Consider the following 23642-nt stretch of genomic DNA (forward strand, 5'->3'; position numbering starts at 1 on the left):
CTGAAAATAATTTAAAAATCAGCATCAAATCAAATTGTGTAACCTTGGGCTAGTCACATCTAAATTTCCCTTTCAGTTCGAATAAAGAAAATTGTTTCCATTCATTCCTACAAGACATTTTCAAATTAAAATTAAGGGGATGCATTTCGAGAAATTTTTAAATACTGACTGTCATTGAAACTAACTTTATTGTGTAAATATCTGTGATTGTTTAGGAAAGTTTGGCTACACATTAGGAAAAATAGGTATCAGGTCAAGGTGATGAATTTTAAGTATCGAAGCATGCATAATATTTAAATATTAACCTGGAGTCCAATTCTCAATGACCAGTCAGTTTATGGATCCTTTTAGTTTACAAATATGGAGTCAGGGTATGGTACTTGTCACCTGCTTACATTAATGAGTATGTAAAGCTGAAAGATTTCTATTACAGAAATGGGTCCTGGTAGCATGTCATCAATCTTTCTCTCTCATATAATCTAAAATTGATCCTCTCCTTATTGAAAAATCATTTGGTTCCACCTCAGCACTTTGCCTCATGTTCATGCACTCTGAGAGGCACAAGGCTGATGAACCCATACTAAATTTGACAAATTCAAAAGAGTAACATCTTTACACCTTTACTTAAATGGGGTGAAATCTGATTGCATGAATTTATGGAAATGCCAGAATATACATAATACATGCAGCAATCTTAAGAGGTTAACCCCCTTAGCCTTTAAGAAGAGAACCCCTCTAACTCCAGCAATGTATCAACCATAGATACATATGTATAATGAAGCAATAAATAAAGTAATGGAGTTCTGTGATGATTGTAAAATATTCCCAGGTTCGAATCCCGAGTGGAGGGCAATTACTGAGATTCCTCCTGGGATGATATATGGAAACAGTCATTGTATTCTACTATGATCATCAGATTGTGCATTAATACCTTGCTTATGGTAAACTAATGTTAGCTTGGTGTCATTGGTATTGTTCTTATCATCTTCTATTTTGTGAAATAATACATATTTGGAAAAGAACTGATACTCAGTTCTTTTAGAACAGATACTCAGTTCCTCAAATAATCACCTCCAGCTCTTCCTTAATCAAAACTTATGCTTGTATCAGAGTTAAGGAGCAATCAAATACAAATTATAATGAATCTTAGTCTGAAACTATTCATAAAGGGTGTTTTAAAAAATCTATTTTTCTGTATGGGAAATTATGAAGTACTATAAAAAGGAAATAAGAAACAAGAAATTATTAAAATAACTGGTGGTCATTTATTGCTTAAAATCAAGGTGCCAAATTCTATTTTTATTTATAGATACAATTAATAATGCAAATCACATCATCAAATGAAGTCGATGCCTCCCAGGTTTACAAATATACACCAATATTATTTCTCTGATCATAGATTTAATTTAAATTCAGTAATATTTGAGTTCCAACGTGTGAATATTATCTAAAGTAGCATCAATAAAACTTGGCAAAACATTCCTGTCATGATGCAATTATAATGTAGGTAAACAGTAGATAAGAATAATGGGAGAACTGCTACACTTAAACTATATCAATCTTTATGTACTAGCCATTGGCCAGAATAACAGGGCTGAAATAGGTTGTTGCAGTACCTCCATAAACCACAATACATCGTTGGAAATAGCTGAAATATGAAAAAGGGAATTTGAATTACACATTTAATGACTTTTTTCACACAAGGAATAAGTTATCCTTGTAACACTTAGTCACCTCACATTCTTAAAACCTGAAGTCAAATGTTCAGGTTTGCATTTTGAAGAGCCTTGATTAAGCATAATGTCTTCTTTTATGACAGTAAAAGTTGCGTATCATAGCACAGCCACCACTGGCCATTGAAAGACACCACAATAAAATGCATCTTATATAACTTTGGGACAGCACAATGTCTTTCTTCATTGCATTCCACATCTCCACTGTTGTCTGATCTGCACTTCATTCTATCATTTTATCTCACCAAATGTCCAAATGTAAATCTTGTTCTTTTAAACTGGTGTGCTTCAATTTATCAACTGGTCTGGAAAAAAAGAAAAGAAACAGGAATTATACTGAAACTTTCTCTGAGAGTATAGCCACACATAAATTTACTTTATGTTTTTGAGGCATTCAATGTTAACATTAATAATAACTTTATTCACAGCAAGCATTTCCAAAAAAAAAAGATTATCCACATAGCTTATGAAATTGATATTTCCTAGTCAGATTATTCAGACTTGTCTGTGTATTTTCCAGTTAAAGTATATAATTTGAATTGTAATAAAATGATTTTGGCTGTACATATATATTTTTGCAGATCTGTTAAATAATGATTTTTTAGAACTTTAGTTGCTGATCCAGTGGTAACTTTTAGATCAATGAATACTAGAATGTCTAGTATTACGCGAATTGGAACCGAAAATAACATTTGTATCCTCATATTATCTCGTTCTTGAGAATTGTTCTGAACTATCCTTTCCTTAATAATGTTTTAGGATGTAATACAAACATAGGCATCGCTACTTACACCACAAGAGTCATTTATTAAACATATTCTGTGGGTAAAATTCTGATTTCCTATATAGTATTAGGTTACCTTTTATATTTTAGATAGCAGATGGGTTTTTCAGAATACCTTTCTTGAACTATTGTCATTAAACAGTAAAAATTTGATTTCCCAATGGTAGAAATTGTAAGAAAATGGAATGGTTGGCTTGGAATAATAGATATCTTGTTCCCTTTTGTGCATAGGTATAATCTGTAAATTCTACCAATTTGTACATTATTGTTGAAGAGATGACTTCATTTTGGTAATTATGTACATCTTTGCTTAATCTTTTTGGTGCCTATGCTTTGATAACCATTACAATGAACTTTAGTTTGGCTTGATTGATGAGGGATTAGTGAGTATGGTCAGAAGATAACACTAATTGTAAATGCTCCAACAAAATGAGATTAATCATTGCTGATGATTTTAAATAGTACATATACCTATTAAACTTATATTTTGTAACTGTAATTTAATGAAAGTATGATTAGTTACTGGACACAATCTGAGGGTATAGTGTGATTTTTAAAGGGTTAGCAGATTTTCCATTTAAATTGTGAGATAGGATAGAGCAATAAATGTGCAAAATTTGTAAACATAAAAAATTCCTCATTGAGAGATGTCTTCCAAAGTTTCATGCAAATTGTCCTGGTTGCAGTCACAATAGAGGTGACAGAATTTTGGGAGAGGGATTTTAGTTTGAAGCTGCAGTGAATAGCGAATTAATGAGAACCAAAACCAGTCTACTTGTAAATATTTCTGTTCAAAATTTCCTCTCTCTTTTCACAAAATCCAATGATTTTTATTGGATGTAGAAATTCTATTAATGAAGCTTTACATTACAATTTCCCAGGTTTTGCATTTCTGTGAGACTTACCATCACTGCATGCATGATTGATGCATACATTATTATTATTATTGGTATTCTATTGGTTAAGGTAGATTTGGATGTACACATATGTAATGATATAATGACACATTTACTTGCCTTTACTAACAAAACAACCTGACATTCGATACTGCAAAAAGCCCCTCTTCAATCCCACATACTTCCTTCCTCCCTTCATTATGTACAATATGCCTATCCTATTTCTACCTCTTCCTCAATGGCTTAATTTTTTTCCCCCTATCAAAGTCATCAACAACTCATTGCCAATCAAAATGCTCTGCATCCAGTTTTCCTGCCTCCTTTGGATTTTTCCCTACCATTCTCTCTCCTTCTCCATCATGAATAGCACTTGCTTCTTTGTTTTCCTTTCAGTCTGCTTAACCTTTTCCATTCTTCTCCACTTCCACATTTCGAGAACCTCCAATCTGTGCATATTATCTTTCTTTAGTGACCATGTTTTGGTGCCATACAGAACTGCACTCCATAACAGAGTTTTGATGAGTCATTTTTCAACACCCTTACTGAACATCCTTGACATGAATTTCCTCCTCTTTGTGAAAACTTTTTCCCTAATGCAATCTTTATCTTAAGTAAATGATTGCAACTCCTTGTCAGACTAGTAAACTAAAGATTGATCATCTGTGAACCTATTTAAGAATAGTCTACCAACATTCATACCTACCATCAGTTCTTGTCTCTTTAACGTCCTTTCAACAAACAACAATGTTAAGGTGGCAGAGGAAATGGTTACATAGGCTTTAACAAACCTCTTTAATGATTTCCTTCACATATTTGTCAAAAGCACAGGTGACAATGGACACCTCTGCCTTACCCATTTGCCGGCCCCATTGGCAGTGGGGTAACATCCTTGTCTGCCAACCTGGAGGTTGCAAGTTTGATTTCTTCCTAGGTGGGTTTTCCTCCATCAAGGGCTTGGGTGTTTGTAATTATCTTAAATGCCATTCATAAGGTTTAGGTGAAAGAATGGACTATAAAGTCTCAATCTTGCCCAATAATGAATTAATAACGCCGCCCATTCAGACTCTCCATCTGCTACTCACACCTAAGTAGTCTGAACAATTTACAGATGGCGAATAAGTCACCTATCCCCCTATCTACTCTTATTTTCTGCATTAGTTTTACAATTCACTCTATCGTATGACTTTTCAAAATTTACAAAACATACCAAAACATCCTGATTCCATTACATTCTAATACATTGTATGTTGCTCTCTATGAATGACCTGATTACTACCATAACATCATCTGTGCCTCTTCCCTTCCTGGACCCAAACTGATCATCCTCTAAGTAATCATTAACCCTGCTCTCAATCCACTTATTGTTGTTCCTGAGAACCACTTAAGCTGCAGGCAAAATCAAATTTATTGCTCTGCAGTCCTCATAAGGAAAAATGTAAAATTGCAATAAAGTGGCAAAGTCCAAATACTTCAGCTATTATGTCTAAGATATGGATAAATGTATAGATGTATGCATATTTTTTTGAACATCTGTGAAGAATGATATTGACATGGCATTGACAATTGTATTTAGTTGGTTATTTTGGAAAGTTTGTACTTTACTTTGAAGTGCATGCAATGCATAACTTGCAGAACATGAGAAATTCATGCTCTGAGAAACTAACTGGAAAATTATAAATTGAGATATCATATATTATAGAGTCATCTTACATTGTACAAATTAATAAAAAAATGGCAGATATGATGAGGCAACAAAAAATTTCAACAAAAGCTCTGCATTGATGTAAATCATTCTTGAAAATGAAATAGGTTACATAGGAAATCTTTGCAAATGACAAGAATCATTTTATAGGATTCACACAAAATTTTTTCAATGAGCTCACTCACCGTAGTTTTGATAACTTATTTAAGAAGGCATTTTCAAGGCTGACATATGATGTTTTAAGCAAGAAGTTGACATCGTTGTTGGTGAATAAAACAATTTGTATTGGCTCTGCAAAATGTCTATTTCCTCATGAATAAGATAATTTACTGTCTATTATTTCACCAGAACCATTAGATTTATTGCAACAATTTTCTTCATCAGGATAAACAAAACCATAAATACAGTAATCGAAGGTCGGTTTTGCAGGTGATGGTAGAGTTCACCCAGTATTAAGCCTGACAGCGTGTGAAATTCACACATCAGGGTAGGGGGGCCAGTTCCTTTCCCTGTGCCGGCCATAGTTTCCGAGGAAGATCTGGTAGCTGAATAATCACATAGCTTGGGTGGAGCTGAGGGTACCAAGAGAGGCTTGCCCGGGAATCAAACCCAGTCCCTCCAGTGAGTAGTCCAATGCTCTACCCCAGGACTACTGTGACCCACCATCAGGATAAGGGAAGTGCAATTGAAACCCATATTACCTATCAGGATCAATGCATTCTAATTATAATATGGATAATTTACATTATAAGCTATACCCACCATTCCACTGATTAAGTGTAAATGTATAAACAGCACTTCTTCTGAATGCAGATCTACAGTCACTCTCGTAGCTGTGAACGCACGAACAAAAGTCGAATGCAATAGCAGAGCAGCATGACAAGTAGATGGGTACAGGAACTGTGGGAATGATAATAGATGCTGGGTCCACCTGTTTGAATGAAAAGTAAGATTCACTTAACTCTTTTAAAATGAGATAATCAATATCAATCTAAATATATATTCAAAAACCCAAACTAATCATTCTGCAATTTCATGATATATCAAAGACACATTCATTCAAAAAATTTCTTGCAAGTTTCTTAAAAAAACAAGGTCTACTCAGTATGGAATTTTGACACATAATATGTGTTGATCAAATTGTTATTTAACTTTTTAAATAGTTGAGCAGAGTTAATTCATCAATAATATTATGCTTGACACTTGCATTTTAATTCATATTTTAAAATGAAAAAAGGAAAGGAATGAACTTACTGCAAGAGGTTACTGTAGTTGGTATAAAGTGCAACTGAATGGATATATGTAAAAGGTATGACATTTCAGTCAGAGTTCGGCTGCAGTCATGACAGCATTGGTAAAGTTAGAGACAGTTATAATTTTATTGCCAAGTAGATCTTTTTCAGATCATAAACCTTTTTTACTCTCATTTCGGTAAAGTACCTTATAGAATTATGCTACCAATATTGATTAATACAACTGATATAGGTAATATGGAGTAATTCAAATATAACTTAGATATTTTATGAACCAATATCTCAATACCAAGGGCACGTTATAGGAGTTAATTTTAGGGTGATTTCCTTCTTTAATGCCACTCATGCTAGCTAATGTTCTCATTTTCCATTTATCCTTCCTTATCACTCTCATCTTTAAAATGGTATGCATAAATTTCTGAAATAACTTTCTTTTCACATTGTTAGATGGTGAAATGACAAAATCCACTGAGAAATGATAAAACTGCAGGTAAACGTAAATATTTCTAAAAATGTTTGAAATAGCTCTGTGACAAAACATCAATTTTGTGCAACTAGGAATTTCAAATTAAGCAGTTCCAACGATCAGCATTTGTGCGAATATGAATTTGACTGTTTTTGTTGAACTAGAGAGAAATATTTAATGCCCTTATTACAGTGGAAATTCAAAGTAAAGGGGACATTTTACTTTGTGTGAACATCAATGACTCACTGACAGGGATGTTTACAACGTGAGCCTAATCACCCTTCGGAATGAAAGACTGACAGAAAATGATGATAGCAAACACGGCTTCCCAGTTTCCTCATAGACAGGGTCATGTTGGTGAAAGCTCGTAAAAGGCTCTGTCGCATTACCCGCGTCTTCAATTCCGCAAGGATTGTACGCTACCAAGCTTACTTGCCCTTTTTGCGACGGGAATAAAATTTTCTTCAAATTCACTACTATTTCCCCCCCCCCCCCCTATCTCCCTGCTTTCTCCCCCCTTCCATCCCAAGTCCCCCCCCCACCCACCCTTTCTTCCACTACCTTCCTTGCCCTGTTCCCAACCCATCCCTTTCCCCTCACTCTCTCTCCCCTACTGTCTCCTCCCACGGTCTCCTTGCCACCCTTACGTTCTCCCTACCCCCTTTTCCTCGGCTTTTTACGACCAGCATAAAACCGCCTTCCGAAGTATATCTACTGGATGAAACGACTTATTGAGTCCCATAGGTACCGGATAAAAAGGACCATTTCGGGTATAATTTGCGTGTTTCAAATTCTAAACAAACGTATCGCAGTAAGTCACTTTAATTTAGTGTCCTCTCCGCTTTCCCCCGCCGATGGGGATGAGGGGGTGGGTGGCAGGGGGAGGCAAAGACGGTCCCGAACTTGCATGTAAATTTTCCGCACGGCTCGAAGATGTTTTGTCATGGATACTTTATTTTATCGCTATTACGGGATTAAAAGTTATGCCATTTTTTCAAAAGGAAATGGGGTCTTCCATTTTATCCGGTGTACTTATGCTTATTGAATGGTGCTCAAGGGTTTAATGCATCGTATATAATATTAATGCGGTAGTTAGTTATGGAGCTGTGATATAAGTTATATATTTATGAGATATTTTTCAAATAAATGGTGAGAAAATTTCATCGTAAATCGTGTCGCAAGAGAGTAAAAAAGAATATTTTATAAGCTAAAAGCGTCAGGTAGGAGCGTTTCCTTTTCGAAAACAATTTTAATTTCGAATTAATTTAGAACAAAAAAGCTCATATTGTTTCTTGATGCTTTGATTTATTTATAGTTTCAGTATTTAAGGCTACACCCATGAAAAAAATTATAAATTTGTAAAACTTATAACCACCTAATAATGATGAAATGACAATCGAAATATCAAGTCCGTTAACCAATGACAGGAAATTCTACGACCTTGTGTATTTAAAAGTATAAATATTTGCAACCAGCTATTAAATCAAAATAATACCTCATTTGGCATTTTAATAAGAAATTGGTTAATGTGCACAAGTGGCAGGCTATTTTAAATATAGACCTTAAGGTTAGTAAAAGGTACTAATGTAATAGGTAAACTCACCATGTGAAGAATCCAGGCTTCCTGAAAAATAAAAAAAATGAATATTTAATATTGATTGTGAAGAAACGCTTGTTTTTATCACATTTATGCATTGCATGATTAGGAAGTTGCAAGAAATGTTATGACAGTAACTTTAATGAAGTCATATGCGAATGTACACATACAATGCTAGTGATTTGAAAAATAATAATTTGCATATACCAGATTTCCCATCACAGTGAAATTGAAATAAATTATTACTCTAAACGATGCATTCTATTTACTCTATGTATATAAATGCAATATTAGTTCGCAAAAATTATTGTGAAATTATTTATAGCAACGGAAAATATTAAAAAAATATCTTAATGACTTAAAATTATGACCAAATGTGAAAAAATGAAAAATCAATTAGCTCTATTAACTTAGACAACTGCTTTGGGCAGATTTTTTTCCAGGTGTGAAACACATGTGGTGTATAGATTAGTATAATTATCCCTCTATATAAAAGAGTATGTGCGTATGTCCAACAATTTTTAGCATACTTTCAGAAGACCCTGGAAGTTGAAATTTGACCTACTGGAAGCATTTACGAGTAACATGGCAGAATAATTATGGAATACACCCAATCTTTTACACCCAATCCCCTGGGGTGAAGCAAATCTTATTTCAATAAGAATACAGGTACATAAGAAATGCTGCACAGAAACTGTAAAATGCTACGTAGCCTTCACTGATTCGGATATTGAAATAAACTTATAATCACAAAAAATATCCTATCTATTAATATACTACTGAATATTATCATTAAGACAGTAATACGTTATTTTCGTGCATCGTATGACCGAGAATTGGATCTTGACTGGAAAATATTTTGGCGTTTAGAGATCACAAGTATACGAAATTATTATATTTCTGTCTACTTCAAAGCTAGACACGAGGCTTAATGCAAAGAAAACGATTTAGTAACAATAATTAAGCCAATATATTTTCATGGATAAATTAGTGCATAAATGCAAGGCGAAATGACAACGAAATAAGCGCGTCGTGATTTTGATTTGATTTGGCAGAGATTTTCCTGAGAGTTCCTCAACTTCGGCGATACACGTTCAAACATACAGACGAGTGGCTAGTAGCTAGTTAGTATAGTATAGTGTGCTATAATCATAGCCTTTGCACGGAATGAGGGGGGAAGGAAGTATACAGAATTGAAGAGGGGTCTAGCGTAAGGTTGAATGTCGGGCTGTGTTTTGTTAAGTGAAAAAGAATTTTCGCTGAACTGTTTGGTAACTTGTGTCCATAAAATACCTTAACCTTCCTAGATTATCGTTAATAATAATAATCATATACTTGCATATACGATTCAGATACGACTCGTATTCAGGTGATTATACATTCATAATTGTCACTTAAACATATTGACACTGAGTCAGTGCATACTATCATATTAAGCTTGTGACGCACTATTTTGGTGATGTTAGCTTGTGATAGTATCGGAGAGATTACTTAATTTCCCTACTTCCTAGATTACTAGACATAAGTTTTCAAGTTGTAAGAGAAGATTGAATTGGATTTTTCGAGTCACAAATAGAATTGTAGCATACTTGTCTATCGTCGTCACGTAATTATCAAAGAAAATTGTTACTTTACCGCTATGATGTGAACATCTATCTACATCTATCACCCAGAAAGCCGTTGTAAGAACGGCAGGGCATAAATGAGGTCCAGGTACTAGCAGAACATTAAAAAACGGCCGTATCCATGATCTCCAACCTTGTTGACGCCCAGTAATAAATTAATTTCGGAGCCTTGAAAATTCTCATTCCCGTCTGATGGACCTTTATCTTTTGTGGGAGAAATTCCACAGCAAAGTGTTTTCTAAGACAACTGTACTTTGATTTGGATGCGGCAATGAGGTCATACTTTTATATAATTACATCGTCGGGTGATACTGTAGATGCTTCTCTAAATTCAAATTATTTATTTAAATTGTTTGCAGGGGGATGAAGTTGTCCCATAGAATTATTTCGGCGCGATGCAATCTACTATTCACTGTCGAGGCAAAAATGCTAAACTAATTATTTAAAAAATGTGCTTAATTAGATGTGTGCCAGTCCAGTGTTTAGAGAGCTGGGCTACTGATCGAAGGGCTCGAGTTTGATTCCGGGGAACACCTCATGGCGCCTTCACTCAAGCTGTGTGATTTTTCGGGTACCCTTGGGTAGATCTTCCTGAAAAACCACAGGCGTCAGACAGCTTGTCGCTTGTCCTGCTACCCCGCCTGTCCCGCTACCTCGATTGGAAATTTCACGCACCGCTGAACTTTGTACTGGGCGAGTTCTATCCCCACATATCAAACTAACTTTAGGGTTGAGTAATGTGGTGAGGTACTTAATTAGATCAGCCTTCTGTGATTCTGTCTACATTGATAACGAAAGTTGAAAATAACGTTTGGAAGTTAATATGCCTAATTGCTCGGAAAATAGTAATTATAGTTCTTAGCTTCTCTTGTAGATCTTAATTTCGAAGCGTAAGGGGCACCAAGATATTGATCCTGACGATACGGACGGTCTCTCAGTTTTCTTCTTTGAAATTTTTCCCACCGAGTCAATTCTCTCTCAAACCCCATAACTTTGAACGTCCCTAGTGACGAGAGAATTACTTTCGACTGAAAAATGATTCTGCCAAAAGCTCGTGCCTCTCAAGCTATCAATTAGTGGCAATTTTGCGAGGACCAGCCACGTGCCACGTGGAAATGCGGATTGGTCGAGGACAATAATCTAATTACCGCTCCCGAATCAGTGTGGGATCACAATGAACTCTATGAGTCACTCGCTGAGCCTTGAAATCACAAATATTCACGTTAGTTAGTTGGCCAACTCGGGAGGTAAAAAGGTTTGCCCGTGATATACATATATATCATATACGTACATGTATAGGCAGATGGCCCTCTTCTCGGGGAGGGAGGGGGGGCATTGTACGCGTTACTTCCAGCGGTTCTAATGCGGCACGCGGGGACGAATGCAACGAGCGAAAGGATCGGGGAAGGGAGTGTTGGGGTGGGCGGTGTGCAAAATAGGGCCTTTGAGGGGGGGGGGCGTGGCGGGGGCGGAGGGTGGAGTCGGGGAGGGAGGGCGGTGGCGCGCGAAAGGGAACGGAAATTCCAGCTCGTGGCCGGTCACGTGAGCGGGATGGGTGGGCAGTTGTAAATAGGCGCGGTGGTGGTGTGGCGATGGGACAAGGGGAGGAGGGGCGTGAAATATAGGAGTGGGGTGAGGAATAAAGGGTGGGGTAGTGGTGGGGAAAGGACTGCTCAGAGAGAGAGAGAGAGAGGGAGGTATGGAGAGAGTGTGAGGGGTGGGGGATCGAAGAACCTGCGTGTGGGAGCGGGGGGTGGGTGTTGGAGGATTTCTCCCTTATTCGGAGCGAAAGGGTTTTGCCAGGGACGTGTGAGAGGCAGGAAATGTTGGGGCTAATGGATGGCCGTGGGGGAGGGCCGGTGGGTAGAAGGTAGAGTGGGGAGAATAGGGTCGAATGGGTCTCGATTAGCAAAGGGATGGGAGGTCGGTAAAATGGGACTAGGATTAGATTAAGCGGGAGGACTAGGCTCAGTCTGGTGGTGGAAAGGGTCTAGATATGACGAGGAGGGAGCACAGGGGGAGGGGTTCCAAGGGCCACTACCCCTCCTGCCCGCCCTCAATATGCGGGGGGCCAAGCGGCGGTGGCCGAGCAGCGGTCAGAGAGGGAGATGCATCTCTTCGTCCTGTGCTCACTCAATGGCGATCGTTTTTATGCAAAGGACTTGTCCACAAATTACGTAACACATGGGGGCCGGGAGGAGCTTGGAAATGCTGCCGTTTTTCAAGGTGCAAGAAGTGATGAACCAACAGGGTTTACCTGATGCAATTTCGTGGGCATTACGCTCTCAGGCGGGACACTTGATGAAGATCTACCCTTGAAATATACGATGTCTCCTCGGGGGCACTTAGACTTCCACGACCTGGCGGGGAAACTTTTACTAATGCTACAAACCCCATATGATACTTCTTCTTTTGCTCGAGATTACAAAGGTATCCGTTTAATTGTATTTTGCATTGCGTTAATTATTGAAATTTTTGTGAAAGCTTAAGTAAAATTAGTCCCTGATTAACTACGGAAATTCTCATTATTACAATTATTGTTTGATCAAATTTAATATTACATACGCAAGTTCACTCGCTGAATGAGGCTGTTACATATTTAATCATGCGTTTTGATCAATTTTTAATTAAATAAATTCAAAATTATCCAACTGATGTTTAGTTGTTACATGTGGTTTAAATGGAAATATATATATATATATATATATATATATATATATATATATATATATATATATATATATATATCACGATTGTCCGGAAAAACTCATACGAGCTGCACAATAATCCACTGTCTTCCTTCGTTTCCTATTTATTTTCCACAACCTTCTCAATCGCCTAAACATGGACCACCCTCATCCCATTCCGTCTTGGATCCGAAATTTTCGCCGTCACGCCTATAAGCTCGCCAAATACACAAGCCACACCGAGTTTCTCACCTCCTGCCTGTCCTTAGGAATCGTTCCCAACGGTCTAGTCATTTCCCTACCACTATCTGCTACTATTCCCGATATCCACCCCATACTTAATGCATTTTCTTACCAAAAATCTTTAGAATACACCCACCTTATCCTTATGCAATACCAATGCATTCGTGAACAACACAAATCAAACCTTTTTTCCCTCTTTAAAATAATCTCTTTAGCTTCTGCTCACCTAATTCCACAACTCAACGCCATAATTTCGTCTGCCCTACGTTCCCTCCAACAAAAACGTCAAACTCTCCTTAAAAAGCTGTCCAACTTGTATACTATTATTTATTTACTATTGTATACTAGTATTTCCTACTTCCGAGTTGGTCTCAAAATTCCACACTCTCACCCTTTCCCGCCACCTCCTCCTCAACCACCCCCACTCTTTCAATATAAGCCTGACCTCCGCAGCATTTACAACCTTCCCCCTCCTCCCAAAGGCCCTCCGGTTTTTCCAAAACGCCAGCCACCACCGAACAATCCCAACACCCCCCCTCCCTCCGACAATGCCCATGACATTGTAAACCTTTCAAACACCAGCCTTTCAGACAATGAAATATCCGTTCTTAGCAAAGGCCTATCCTTCTCCCCTACACCAAAAATAAACCACATAAACATACTCACTGATACCCTCAATTTCTGCCGAAACCTTCGATGGCGCGCCTTCTGGAAATCACAAAGTAAACCTTTCAGTAACCTAAAAACCAATCCCGCACTTGACAAATTCCGCCCGGCTTCAACTCATGAGCCAAAACCTCTTCCTAGTAACCATCCTGTCGAAATTTTTATACGTCTTCTCATCGAAAAAGTTTCCAATCAATCCTTCAGAAAACATCTCAGACCGAAAAATAACCTCTCCATGAACGAACGTCATGCCCTAAAAACCCTACAGTCCAATCCTAACATCGTTGTTACCTCCGCCGATAAAGGCTCCTCTGTTGTAATTCTAAACACCAATGATTATATTTCCAAAGCCCTCGCTCACCTGAACGATACATCCACCTATACCACTCTAACCAAAAACCCAACACAAACTTTCCAAACCGAAATTCGGTCTTTTCTCCTCCACTCCGGATCAGAAGAAGGCCTCACCTCCCAAGACATATCCCTACTTTCACCCCCAAACCCCAGAACACCCCAGTTTTATCTCCTCCCAAAAATACACAAACCCAACATCCCCTGTCGTCCTATAGTTTCCAGTTACAATTCTCCCACCGAAAGAATCTCCGCATTCCTTGACCACCACCTACAACCACTTGTACTCTCCTTGCCCTTCTTCACGAAAGACACGTACCACTTCCTCGACCGTCTAAATTCCGTCTCTATTCCCTCCACACCCAACCTACTTATGGCCACCATCGACGTTACCTCACTTTACACTTCTATTCCCCATGCAGAAGGTTTATCCTCCCTCCGACATTATCTTTCTCTGCGCCCCCTACCCCAGCGCCCCTCAACGGAATTTCTCCTCAATCTTGCCACTTTCGTCCTAACAAAAAATGCATTCACTTTCCAAAATTGTTTTTACCTACAGACAAAAGGCACAGCGATGGGAACGAGGATGGCACCATCATACGCCAATCTCTTCATGGGCCATCTCGAAGAGACCTTCCTGTCACAGCAACCCCTTCAACCTCTTTTCTGGGTCCGCTACATAGACGATATTTTTATTCTCTGGACACATGGCTCTGACTCTCTCAACAACTTCTTATCCGCCTTAAATTCATCTTTCACGGTTAAATTCACCTCTTCCATTTCAGACTCCACCATCACCTTTCTTGACACAGACATCTCACTTCAAAACAACAAATTCACTACTTCAGTACACATCAAAGCCACTAACCATCAGCAATACCTACACCACACAAGCTGTCATCCTCAACACACGAAACGCTCGATTCCTAACTCTCTCTCTATCCGCGGACACCGAATTTGCAACACCACAGCCACTCTCAACAAATACCTTGCCAATCTACACCTTGCACTCCTCAAACGCGGTTACCCAGAAAAGTTGCTACGAAATAAAATCCACCGTTCCACCCGACCACACACACCACACAATAACAAGCCCATATCTGACGATGGACTCAACCTTTGCACCACCTATTACCCCGGATCACACAGACTGAAAACCCTCCTTAAAGAACTGTTTCCAATTTTACATGACAATGACGCGACCTCATCCTTACTACCCCAATGCCCATCTATCGCATACAGACGACCCGCCAATCTCAAAAACCTTCTGAGATCCACCAACCCTTTGGCGCCCCCCCGTGACAAATTTCCCAATATTTCCCCAACTTGCAACCGCCCCCGATGTAAAACCTGTCCTCTTATTATGCCTACTCCCCTCTCCCTACAACCCCTCATAGCCCCCCCACCTCGTTCCCACGCTAATTGCCTCTCAAAAAATATTATTTATCTTTTATCATGCAAACATTGCACTTCCTTCTACATAGGTGAATGCATTACCCCCTTATCCATCCGAATGAATAATCACCGGCACTCCTGTAATTCTGCCTCACTCTCTTCTCTTCCTATCCCTTCACACGCTAATTCCCACAACCTTTCATTCGACCAGTGTTTTTCCCTCAGCATCCTAGAATCCCTACCTGATTCAGCTACCAACATAGAGGTGAGAACTCGTGAATCCGCCTACATACTATCCTTCCGTTCCTTCAAAATTCCCACCCTTAACCGCCATATTTAATTTCCCTCCCAGCATTCCCTCCACACCTCCCCTCCACACCTCCCCTCCACGCCCATAACTCTTTCCCCTCTCCTGATCCATAGCATATTTTCAGTCTCTCTTGAAGAAGGCCCCTGAGAGGGCCGAAAGCTCGAACAATTTACCGTGTAAGTGTTCTTTTATATGTGTCTATTCTTTTCTATTTGTGTTATGTTGTGTCAGCCCATTATATATATATATATATATATATATATATATATATATATAAATATATATATATGTATATATATAATATATATATATAAATATATATATATGTATATATATAATATATATATATATATATATATATATATATATATATATATATATATATATATATATATATATATATATATTTGTTCACATTGCAATTTCGCGATTATGATATCATCGGAATGTCTAAACTAGGTGAGGAAACAGATGATATAGGAAAACAATGTGTAGTAAGCATTGAAAGATATGGATAGAATTCAAACTGAACACGCAAAAATCTTTCACCGAAAAGTAAATTTTAGTTATTTCCCTTGTTTTTTAGGCGGTTTAATTTTACGTGAACAGTATAATATTTAAAATGAAAAATATATAGAAGTATGAGAAATCCTTCGCTGGCAATAAAACAAATTGATGCAGTTCCAGTCAATGTTAAATAGTAACTAACGTCTTATTCTTTAAATTAGTGATAAATAAAAATATTTCGATAACACCGATGACAGGGTTAACAAAGTGTTCCCGTGCAGAAATTTGCGTCTGTAAGAATTAACGTATGCCCTAAGGAATCGTTGCCATAAAAATCTTCCGGGTGAAATAAATGGCAAGATACAGCATGTAGAACATCATGCTCCTGGAGATTCATTTTATCAGACAATAACAATATCTCTGGCTAACTAAGAATTAGTTGTTACGTGATAAATGTATGTATTTTGAGAAAAAGTTTTGATCGACATTAAAATATTTCCTGACTATGCAAGAAAAAGTTTTAGGAGTTAATACTTCCACTCCTTCCTCTCATACATCTTCTCTAATACTTACAATGGCACTGCCATTATTTTTTCATAGTTCTCTTTCTAGAATAATGTTCTCTTTCTACATGTTTTAAGATTTCTTTTGGATCATGCACACGCTGGGTAAAGGAATTCTCTGGCCAAAGACGAAGAGAAGAGGAGGTAAATGCCTCTAGCGATGAAAACTTACTCAACACTCAAAGAATTGAGAAGCTGCTCGGAGACCAGGAGGCAAAGATTGATAAAAACACTCAAAATGCAATTTTCGGACGACATCCTGCGGATCTCACATATTCTTGAGGCAAATTGAGTCTCGCCGCGCAATATGTTACCTATGGGCGAGAATGAAATCTAAAGTTTTACTCTAACCCATAAAGAGGGGAATTTGGGGAAGAGGCAATAACAATAACCGCCAGCAATGGATGCGGAAAACTCTTCATGCAATAACTTTAAAGATGACGGCCCGTGAGATTCTGGAGTGTGATTTGGAGATTGAGTGAGTTAGTCTTTCAGAATGTCTATATCAAATTTTCATTACTTTCAACGTTGAAATCAATCACTTCTCTTATACGTTTTTTCCTATCGACTGAATTTCCCCTTGAAATTTTCACCTGGAATATTTATAGAGATTTACTTGCGCTGTCAAAAAATGAAAGTAAGGCTCTTAAAAATCTATTTATGGTAATTAGGGAAGAAGAATTTACATGTCGAATAGCCACCATTTTAAGCAGAAAGGGTAACATTTAGATGGATTGAGTATGTAAAATTTAATGAAGGCGTAAATATACCTATATTTTTGTGGATTAATATATTTTTAAATACTATTTTCGTGGTACTATATTTGTGGGAAATAAGATATAATATTTGTACCCATTTTATTTAGTTATAGTGGGAGCCATGACTGCCGTGAAGACGTAGATCTGATCTCAAAATGCAAGGCACCAATGCAGTGATTGACTTGTTTTCTTGAAATGAGAGTCCTTCCAGCGGAAGAGGCCCTAATAATGTTTGTGAATCATTTGAAGCTCACATTACCGGCATGCACAGTCACAAATATTCTGGTATTTACTTCGTTTTGTTTTTTCATAATTTTCAATTTTCACCAACTTCCTAGCGGAACTGACAAAGCCATTAAGTCGTAGAAATTTAGCTTAATTTGAATGTGAGGAAGAGTATGGGTTCGTTTTCTTACTTCTAATTAGTAAATGAATTTTTCGGGTTTCACTCTAGCCTTGTTAAATTCTTACTATTTAGTTGTCTTTTTGAAGAATTTGTCAAGACCTAAATTAATCTTAATCGATCATTTTTTTCGCACAAACTTACTTTGGGTGTAGCGATTTCTTTTCTAACATCGTGTGACGACCTACTGAGCTATTTAAGCTACTGATGACAGAGTCCTCGCTTCATATGCGACTGACATCCCTAGGCCCTCCAAATTAACCCAAATAGGTTTTTTTGAACGACAGATCTTAGTGGAAAACCGCAGTAGACACAGGGCAAGATAAGTGACTCAACTAGGCTGATGTATACATTTAGAACATTGAAGGACTAAGCAATTATTGAAAAACCCTATCCATCTATTAAATTCATTCACTGGCTGTTTCGTGTAGTTATTCCGACGCTAAATACACGTCCGTACACCCCAACGTTTATCAAAACCCTGAAGCGTTCGCGATTATATTTTATTTATTTATTCTTAATCAACTAGTTTATTTTTAGTTTTTCTGGGTGAACATTATTTTTCTATTTTCGCGATTCAAAAACTCTTGAAAGAAGTACTCATGGGAATCAAAGCGGCGAGGATGGGAATGCTTCTCGATCCAAAATATTGGATTTGAAATCCCCACAACGAAACATTTTACGGCTATATTCCGCGCTCTACTTTGGTACAAAAAGGTATACAAAAGTTCTCTGGAGGAAAAAACAGGAAGGTATGAATATATTTTAGATAAGTAAAAAAACAGATGTTTACTTCATATTGTAACTCTTTAGAAAATATTCATAAAATCGAAATTTATTTCAGTCGAACGTACCGGAAATATTTAAAAGGAAAATGTTAATATTCGATTTTAACACTCTGAATGGATTTTTTAAATATGATAAACTAATGATTTGCAAATAAGGTTAATGGTGAATCAAATTAAAGAAAAAAATATTCCATCAATGTGCTGAAATAACGATTGAATATGTCGGAGCAATACACCCTCCGATTGACTGCAAGCATATGGTGCCAGGCCGTACAATAAATTTGAAATCAGTTTTCGCTGTAAGGACCAACTTTGCGAAACGGAAATATGGATATGAATGCCATTCCAAAAGTAGTGCATACAAAAGTACATTAATCAACGAAGATCTATTCCTCGACCATACACACGACGATTTTGACCGAAATACAAACAGGGGGGCTTAAAAACTTCCTGAGATGGATGGCAAAAAATCATATACCCACCTTAATGGTGGGGTATTTATTTAGTGCTTGGTTATAGGGTTTCGTCAAAATTAATGCTATTTCTTTTTTTAAATATTTGAACGTGGATTTCACTATAATAGCATTACAGAAGCTAAGATAACAATGCTATGATAGCCCTCTCACTGACCCCATTTGTTCTACTATGAATCGATTCAAGGAAGATAGCCTCTTCGAGCTGCTCCGTGCAATAAACTTCCATTGAGGATCATTATCCAAGGATTAAAGGTTATTTGAAGCATAGCCACATGAATGGACCGTCGTTTGTTGAACAAATTCGGGATATCCATTGTCTGGTTTTAGACAACTTCCCGCACACTACCGGTGCCTTTGTCAAGGAGTAACAAAGGAATCAGTAGGGCGGGTCTGCAGAAGTGGGAAGTTTTCTGGATTATTCTTACAGCGCATCGCTATACGCGTCATTTCATTTTACCCACATACATTTAATTATGTTCCCGGAGTGTTTTTTTTTACTATGTAGAACTTTTTGAATCATCCAGGTTTAATCATGCTTCTCCCACGTGAGCTTTCCCACATTCTAGAAGTTAATTACGCTTCCCTACCCTTTGTGTCCCTCCCCCCCACGGCTCATCGAGACGGAGTCCATCTGCCCGTTGACGTATTCCGGGAACGGTGAACCACGCCTGGGAATTTCATATGCTCGACAGTCAGTGGTGACAAAAGTTGTGTTTTTCAGGCCGAATGCCTTTTTTTTTCAATTTACGTGATCGCCTTTCGCTGCATTAAGAAGTCATTCTTGTGTCGATTCCTTAAAATGCGAAAAAAAGTCTCAAAATTAGAGGATTGCCATTTCAAACTTAAACGATTAATTAGTAAAGCTTCCAAACATGTTATCATATTTTGTAAAATCCGCTCATATCATATGCGGCTAAAGATATTTTTACAAAATCAGCATCTGACCTTCCAACGGATGAGGTCCCCTACTACACTGTAATGTTCTCCACTCTATCAAACATTGAATGCAAAGGAAAACTCCTCGAAAATGTGAATATCGCTTCAGTGAATACTAAAATGGGGAAAGCAATACGCCTTTTTTATATTATGCAAATATATTAGCTGTATTTGGATCTATGAGATACTCAAAAAACAAAGAATAGCGGTGAATGTTCATGTTTTGTGCTATCAAACTGATAAATCTGCTGGAAGTAAAACTGCAGGCGTGATTAAGTAATTTCTCCGAGTTTATCATCGTTCATCCCGTGAGTACGTCGTGCGTCATGTGTTCACTCACAATTTCAACCCAAAACGAATGTGCATTCTTCAATGACTCCTTTTTTTAATAAAACAAAGGATTAGCACCAACAAAATTGAAATATGGAATACGAAAAGAGTTCCAGGTGAAAAAAATTGCTAAAGAGAGTTGAGTTGAAACAACGAGAGGAATTAGAATGTATTAATTGGAATCAATTGATATGTTCCTGGTTCTTAAACATTTCACCGTAACAAATACGCTTCGATAAATATCGTTATACCTGTGAAATCCCATTTGGTTACTATTAACCTCTTAAGTTTTTATTTCTCAAATAAAAATATACTTTGGTGATCATATTCCCAGACTACGTGAGGCTAGTGCAGGGAAGAGGCATGACAAAGATTTTGAGAAATGATAAAAAAAGTGCATTGAATTAATAGCAGAACTCTTGGACCTCAGGATTATATTTTAAGTAAAGAAACTAAAAAAAACAGGCTTCCGACTGACGAGGGCGTTATACTCGTATCTTTCCCTTGCCCGATGAAAATAGCAACAGAGCTTTCATTTCCGATGTTACCAAGCGAGTAGGGGATGTAAAAATGAACTCTAATATCCCGTGGGATTTCTGGGAATAATGCAAAATCTGCGAAAAGTGTAATATCCGAATAGCGTCTCTAGGTTCAACTATTAATGAATAAAATTTAAGCAAGGGATAGGTCATAACTCATGCGCGGGTGGAAATACCGTTTCAGGAAACTGGGAGACTGGTATGCACCCGGTGGCATGCTGGACCGAAATTTCTAGAAATCAATGAAAACGCGTCGACCGCATATTTCATAGAAACTTGTAACCAGAATCAGGGGATATATTGCATAAATATTAGAGGTAGAGGTTATATTAGAGGTAGAGTCATCATTCATTTCATTGTGGTTGAATGAAATCCTTTTTATCTCAACAATAACTTACCATTATCAGAGAAATTCACGTGACCCCAAAACTATATGGCATCATTTCGAGATTATAACTCCAGAGATGGGCATCCGATTCGCATCCAGACTAAGCCTCCTCTACTCTCTTAAAACTCGACCGAAGCAAAGACGTCGACCCTTGTTTACGTTCGCAGCCATCAGGGCATTGAACATAGCGGAGATACCCTTTAATGGGAAGACGCGAGGTGAACCCGTGGTTGAGGGTTGGGTAGGGAGTTAGAGGAGAGGGGAAGTGAAACGATTAGCAAACTATAAAGTAGACCGCGAGGTTCGCAGTCGTGAGAATATTTTAGTGCTGGAAGCAGAACTGGAGTGGGATCCTGGAGGCCATGAGGGCAGAGAGTGTTGGAGGGGGAGATTTTGGAGGAGAGCCGATAGGAGTGTATTTTGAGGAAGCTTACAACGTACGTAGATGGTGTGCAATGGCCTCTAAAATGTTCGCCCCCACCCGCCCCGCTGGCTATGGCGGTGGCGATTGTTTACGGCCCTGGCCCCGGAGAGGCCTAATCAAGGCTCTGAATGTAAATTCGGAGCCGGCTCGCCTTGTATCGCGGCGGAGGCCCGGCTCTCGTGGTGGTGACGTGGGGAGGGGGCAAAGGGGGAGGAGGAGGCGCTTCTGTCCTCAAAACCAACCCTTCCTCTCTCCGACCGACCATGTTACGCCCTCCTGAATTGAAGCGAATTCTGGGAATAGCGAAAGAGGCCGTGGCGTGCCCTACGGGAGGCAAAAAGGCTGGGAGAGGAGAGTGGAGATGGGGAAATAATAGCCTCCAAAGAATTCGAAGATTTTCTTCGGGGGGGGGAGGTGGCTGTGTTGGGGGGCATTGTAATGGACCCGAGGGGGTGGAAAGGCTTCGAAAGGTTAGGATTTCGCACTGCAAAAGGGGAGTACGACCCTCTGTGTACGAAAATATACATGAATACATATACAACAGTTATATATAATATAGATGAGCACGCATCCATATATGAATACGTTCCTACTCTTTTTTTTGGAGACGGTTGTGAAGCCAACGGAAATTCAAATCTATGTTGAGAGTTATATTTTAAATTGTGCTACTGCTTTAATTTTATATTCGTCAATTTACCATCAACGAAGATTGGTACATAGCCTGCTTCAGCACTGGCGGGGTATTTGCTACCCATTGACTTGATTCTACTCATGACCCTTTTGCTACTGGAACCCGCCAATAGAAGTGTATCCGGGTGGTAAGCCTGGGTGTGATGGACTTATATACTCAGTATATCTGGTACTTAAACACGAAAGCCGATTTTGGTAAAACACGAGGTGACGCCTTCCTCTCTCAGACTCTAGGGTTAATCTTTTAAAGACCACCTCTTTACGCTAATTACTTGGACCAGAATAATTTGAATCTTATCATTACCACCATAATCAATATGTTCTCCACCTTTTTTTATATTACTTGGAAAGACCAATTCGCCATCAGTTCGCAGTAATATAATAACCTATCAAAGTAAAAACAAGAAAATGTTGTCCCGGTATAATTTCTTTCTAAAACTATTATTTTATTTCTTAATCGTGTGATTTTAACTCCAAAGGAAATTTTGTTGCTCCCTTTGTCTGTAATGAGCAACTTGCAATCTCATATTTCATTTGTTTTTATTAAGCAACAGCCACAGCTTATAATCATAATTTAATATTATCTATTGAAACGATTTGGATGAAAATTGTGTGTAACCTTCATATTTCGGTGGAGAGTACATTTCTCAGACAGTTTTCCTTCAATTGATTGTAATATTATTTGTTTGTCGATTTCGTGATTATTTTTACACGGGGCAGAATCTTTGATCTTTCATGCTAATTGACGGTGCTAATTTTTTCTAAAATTAAGTTTTCACCGGAAAAAGCTTAATCTAATTCCGGATCAATAAAGGGGTTATTACAAGGAACACAAAGATGATACAAAACCATAAAGTCATAATTTACAAAATGAAGCATTAATAGTATGTAATTTTCTGATACCTAATCTTACCATGTTCTTTTAGAAAATGTCTTTTTCACAAAATATTTTTTGGTAAAATTCTACTGAGCTCATTAGAAAAACTAAGAATACTACCTTGATCAAAAATTTCCCGGAATTTATTCAGAAAATTAAAAATACAAGTTTATTCATCTAAATCTATATTGTCCCCTTCAAAGTAATCCCCATCGACTGCAACACACTTATGCCAGCGCTTGATCCAATCCTCGA

At 37.9% G+C, this 23642-nt stretch overlaps 1 protein-coding gene across 1 annotated transcript in view; it reads right to left on the reverse strand.

Moving 5' to 3' along the window:
• Positions 1-1263: 1263 nt before the first annotated feature.
• Positions 1264-23642, reverse strand: part of LOC139698900 (uncharacterized) — a 1088866-nt gene continuing 1066487 nt past the window's right edge. The window contains exons 5-7 of the mRNA XM_071597851.1: positions 8438-8458; positions 5878-6046; positions 1264-2038 (exon numbers count right to left, since the gene is read on the reverse strand). Of these exons, the coding sequence (XP_071453952.1) occupies positions 5937-6046; positions 8438-8458 (131 nt within the window). The 3' untranslated portion in view covers positions 1264-2038; positions 5878-5936. The remainder of the gene's footprint in view (positions 2039-5877; positions 6047-8437; positions 8459-23642) is intronic.

The sequence above is a fragment of the Hetaerina americana genome, unplaced genomic scaffold (genome assembly GCF_022747635.1).
Source record: "Hetaerina americana unplaced genomic scaffold, ioHetAmer1.1.p SCAF_9, whole genome shotgun sequence".
NCBI lineage: Eukaryota > Metazoa > Arthropoda > Insecta > Odonata > Calopterygidae > Hetaerina > Hetaerina americana.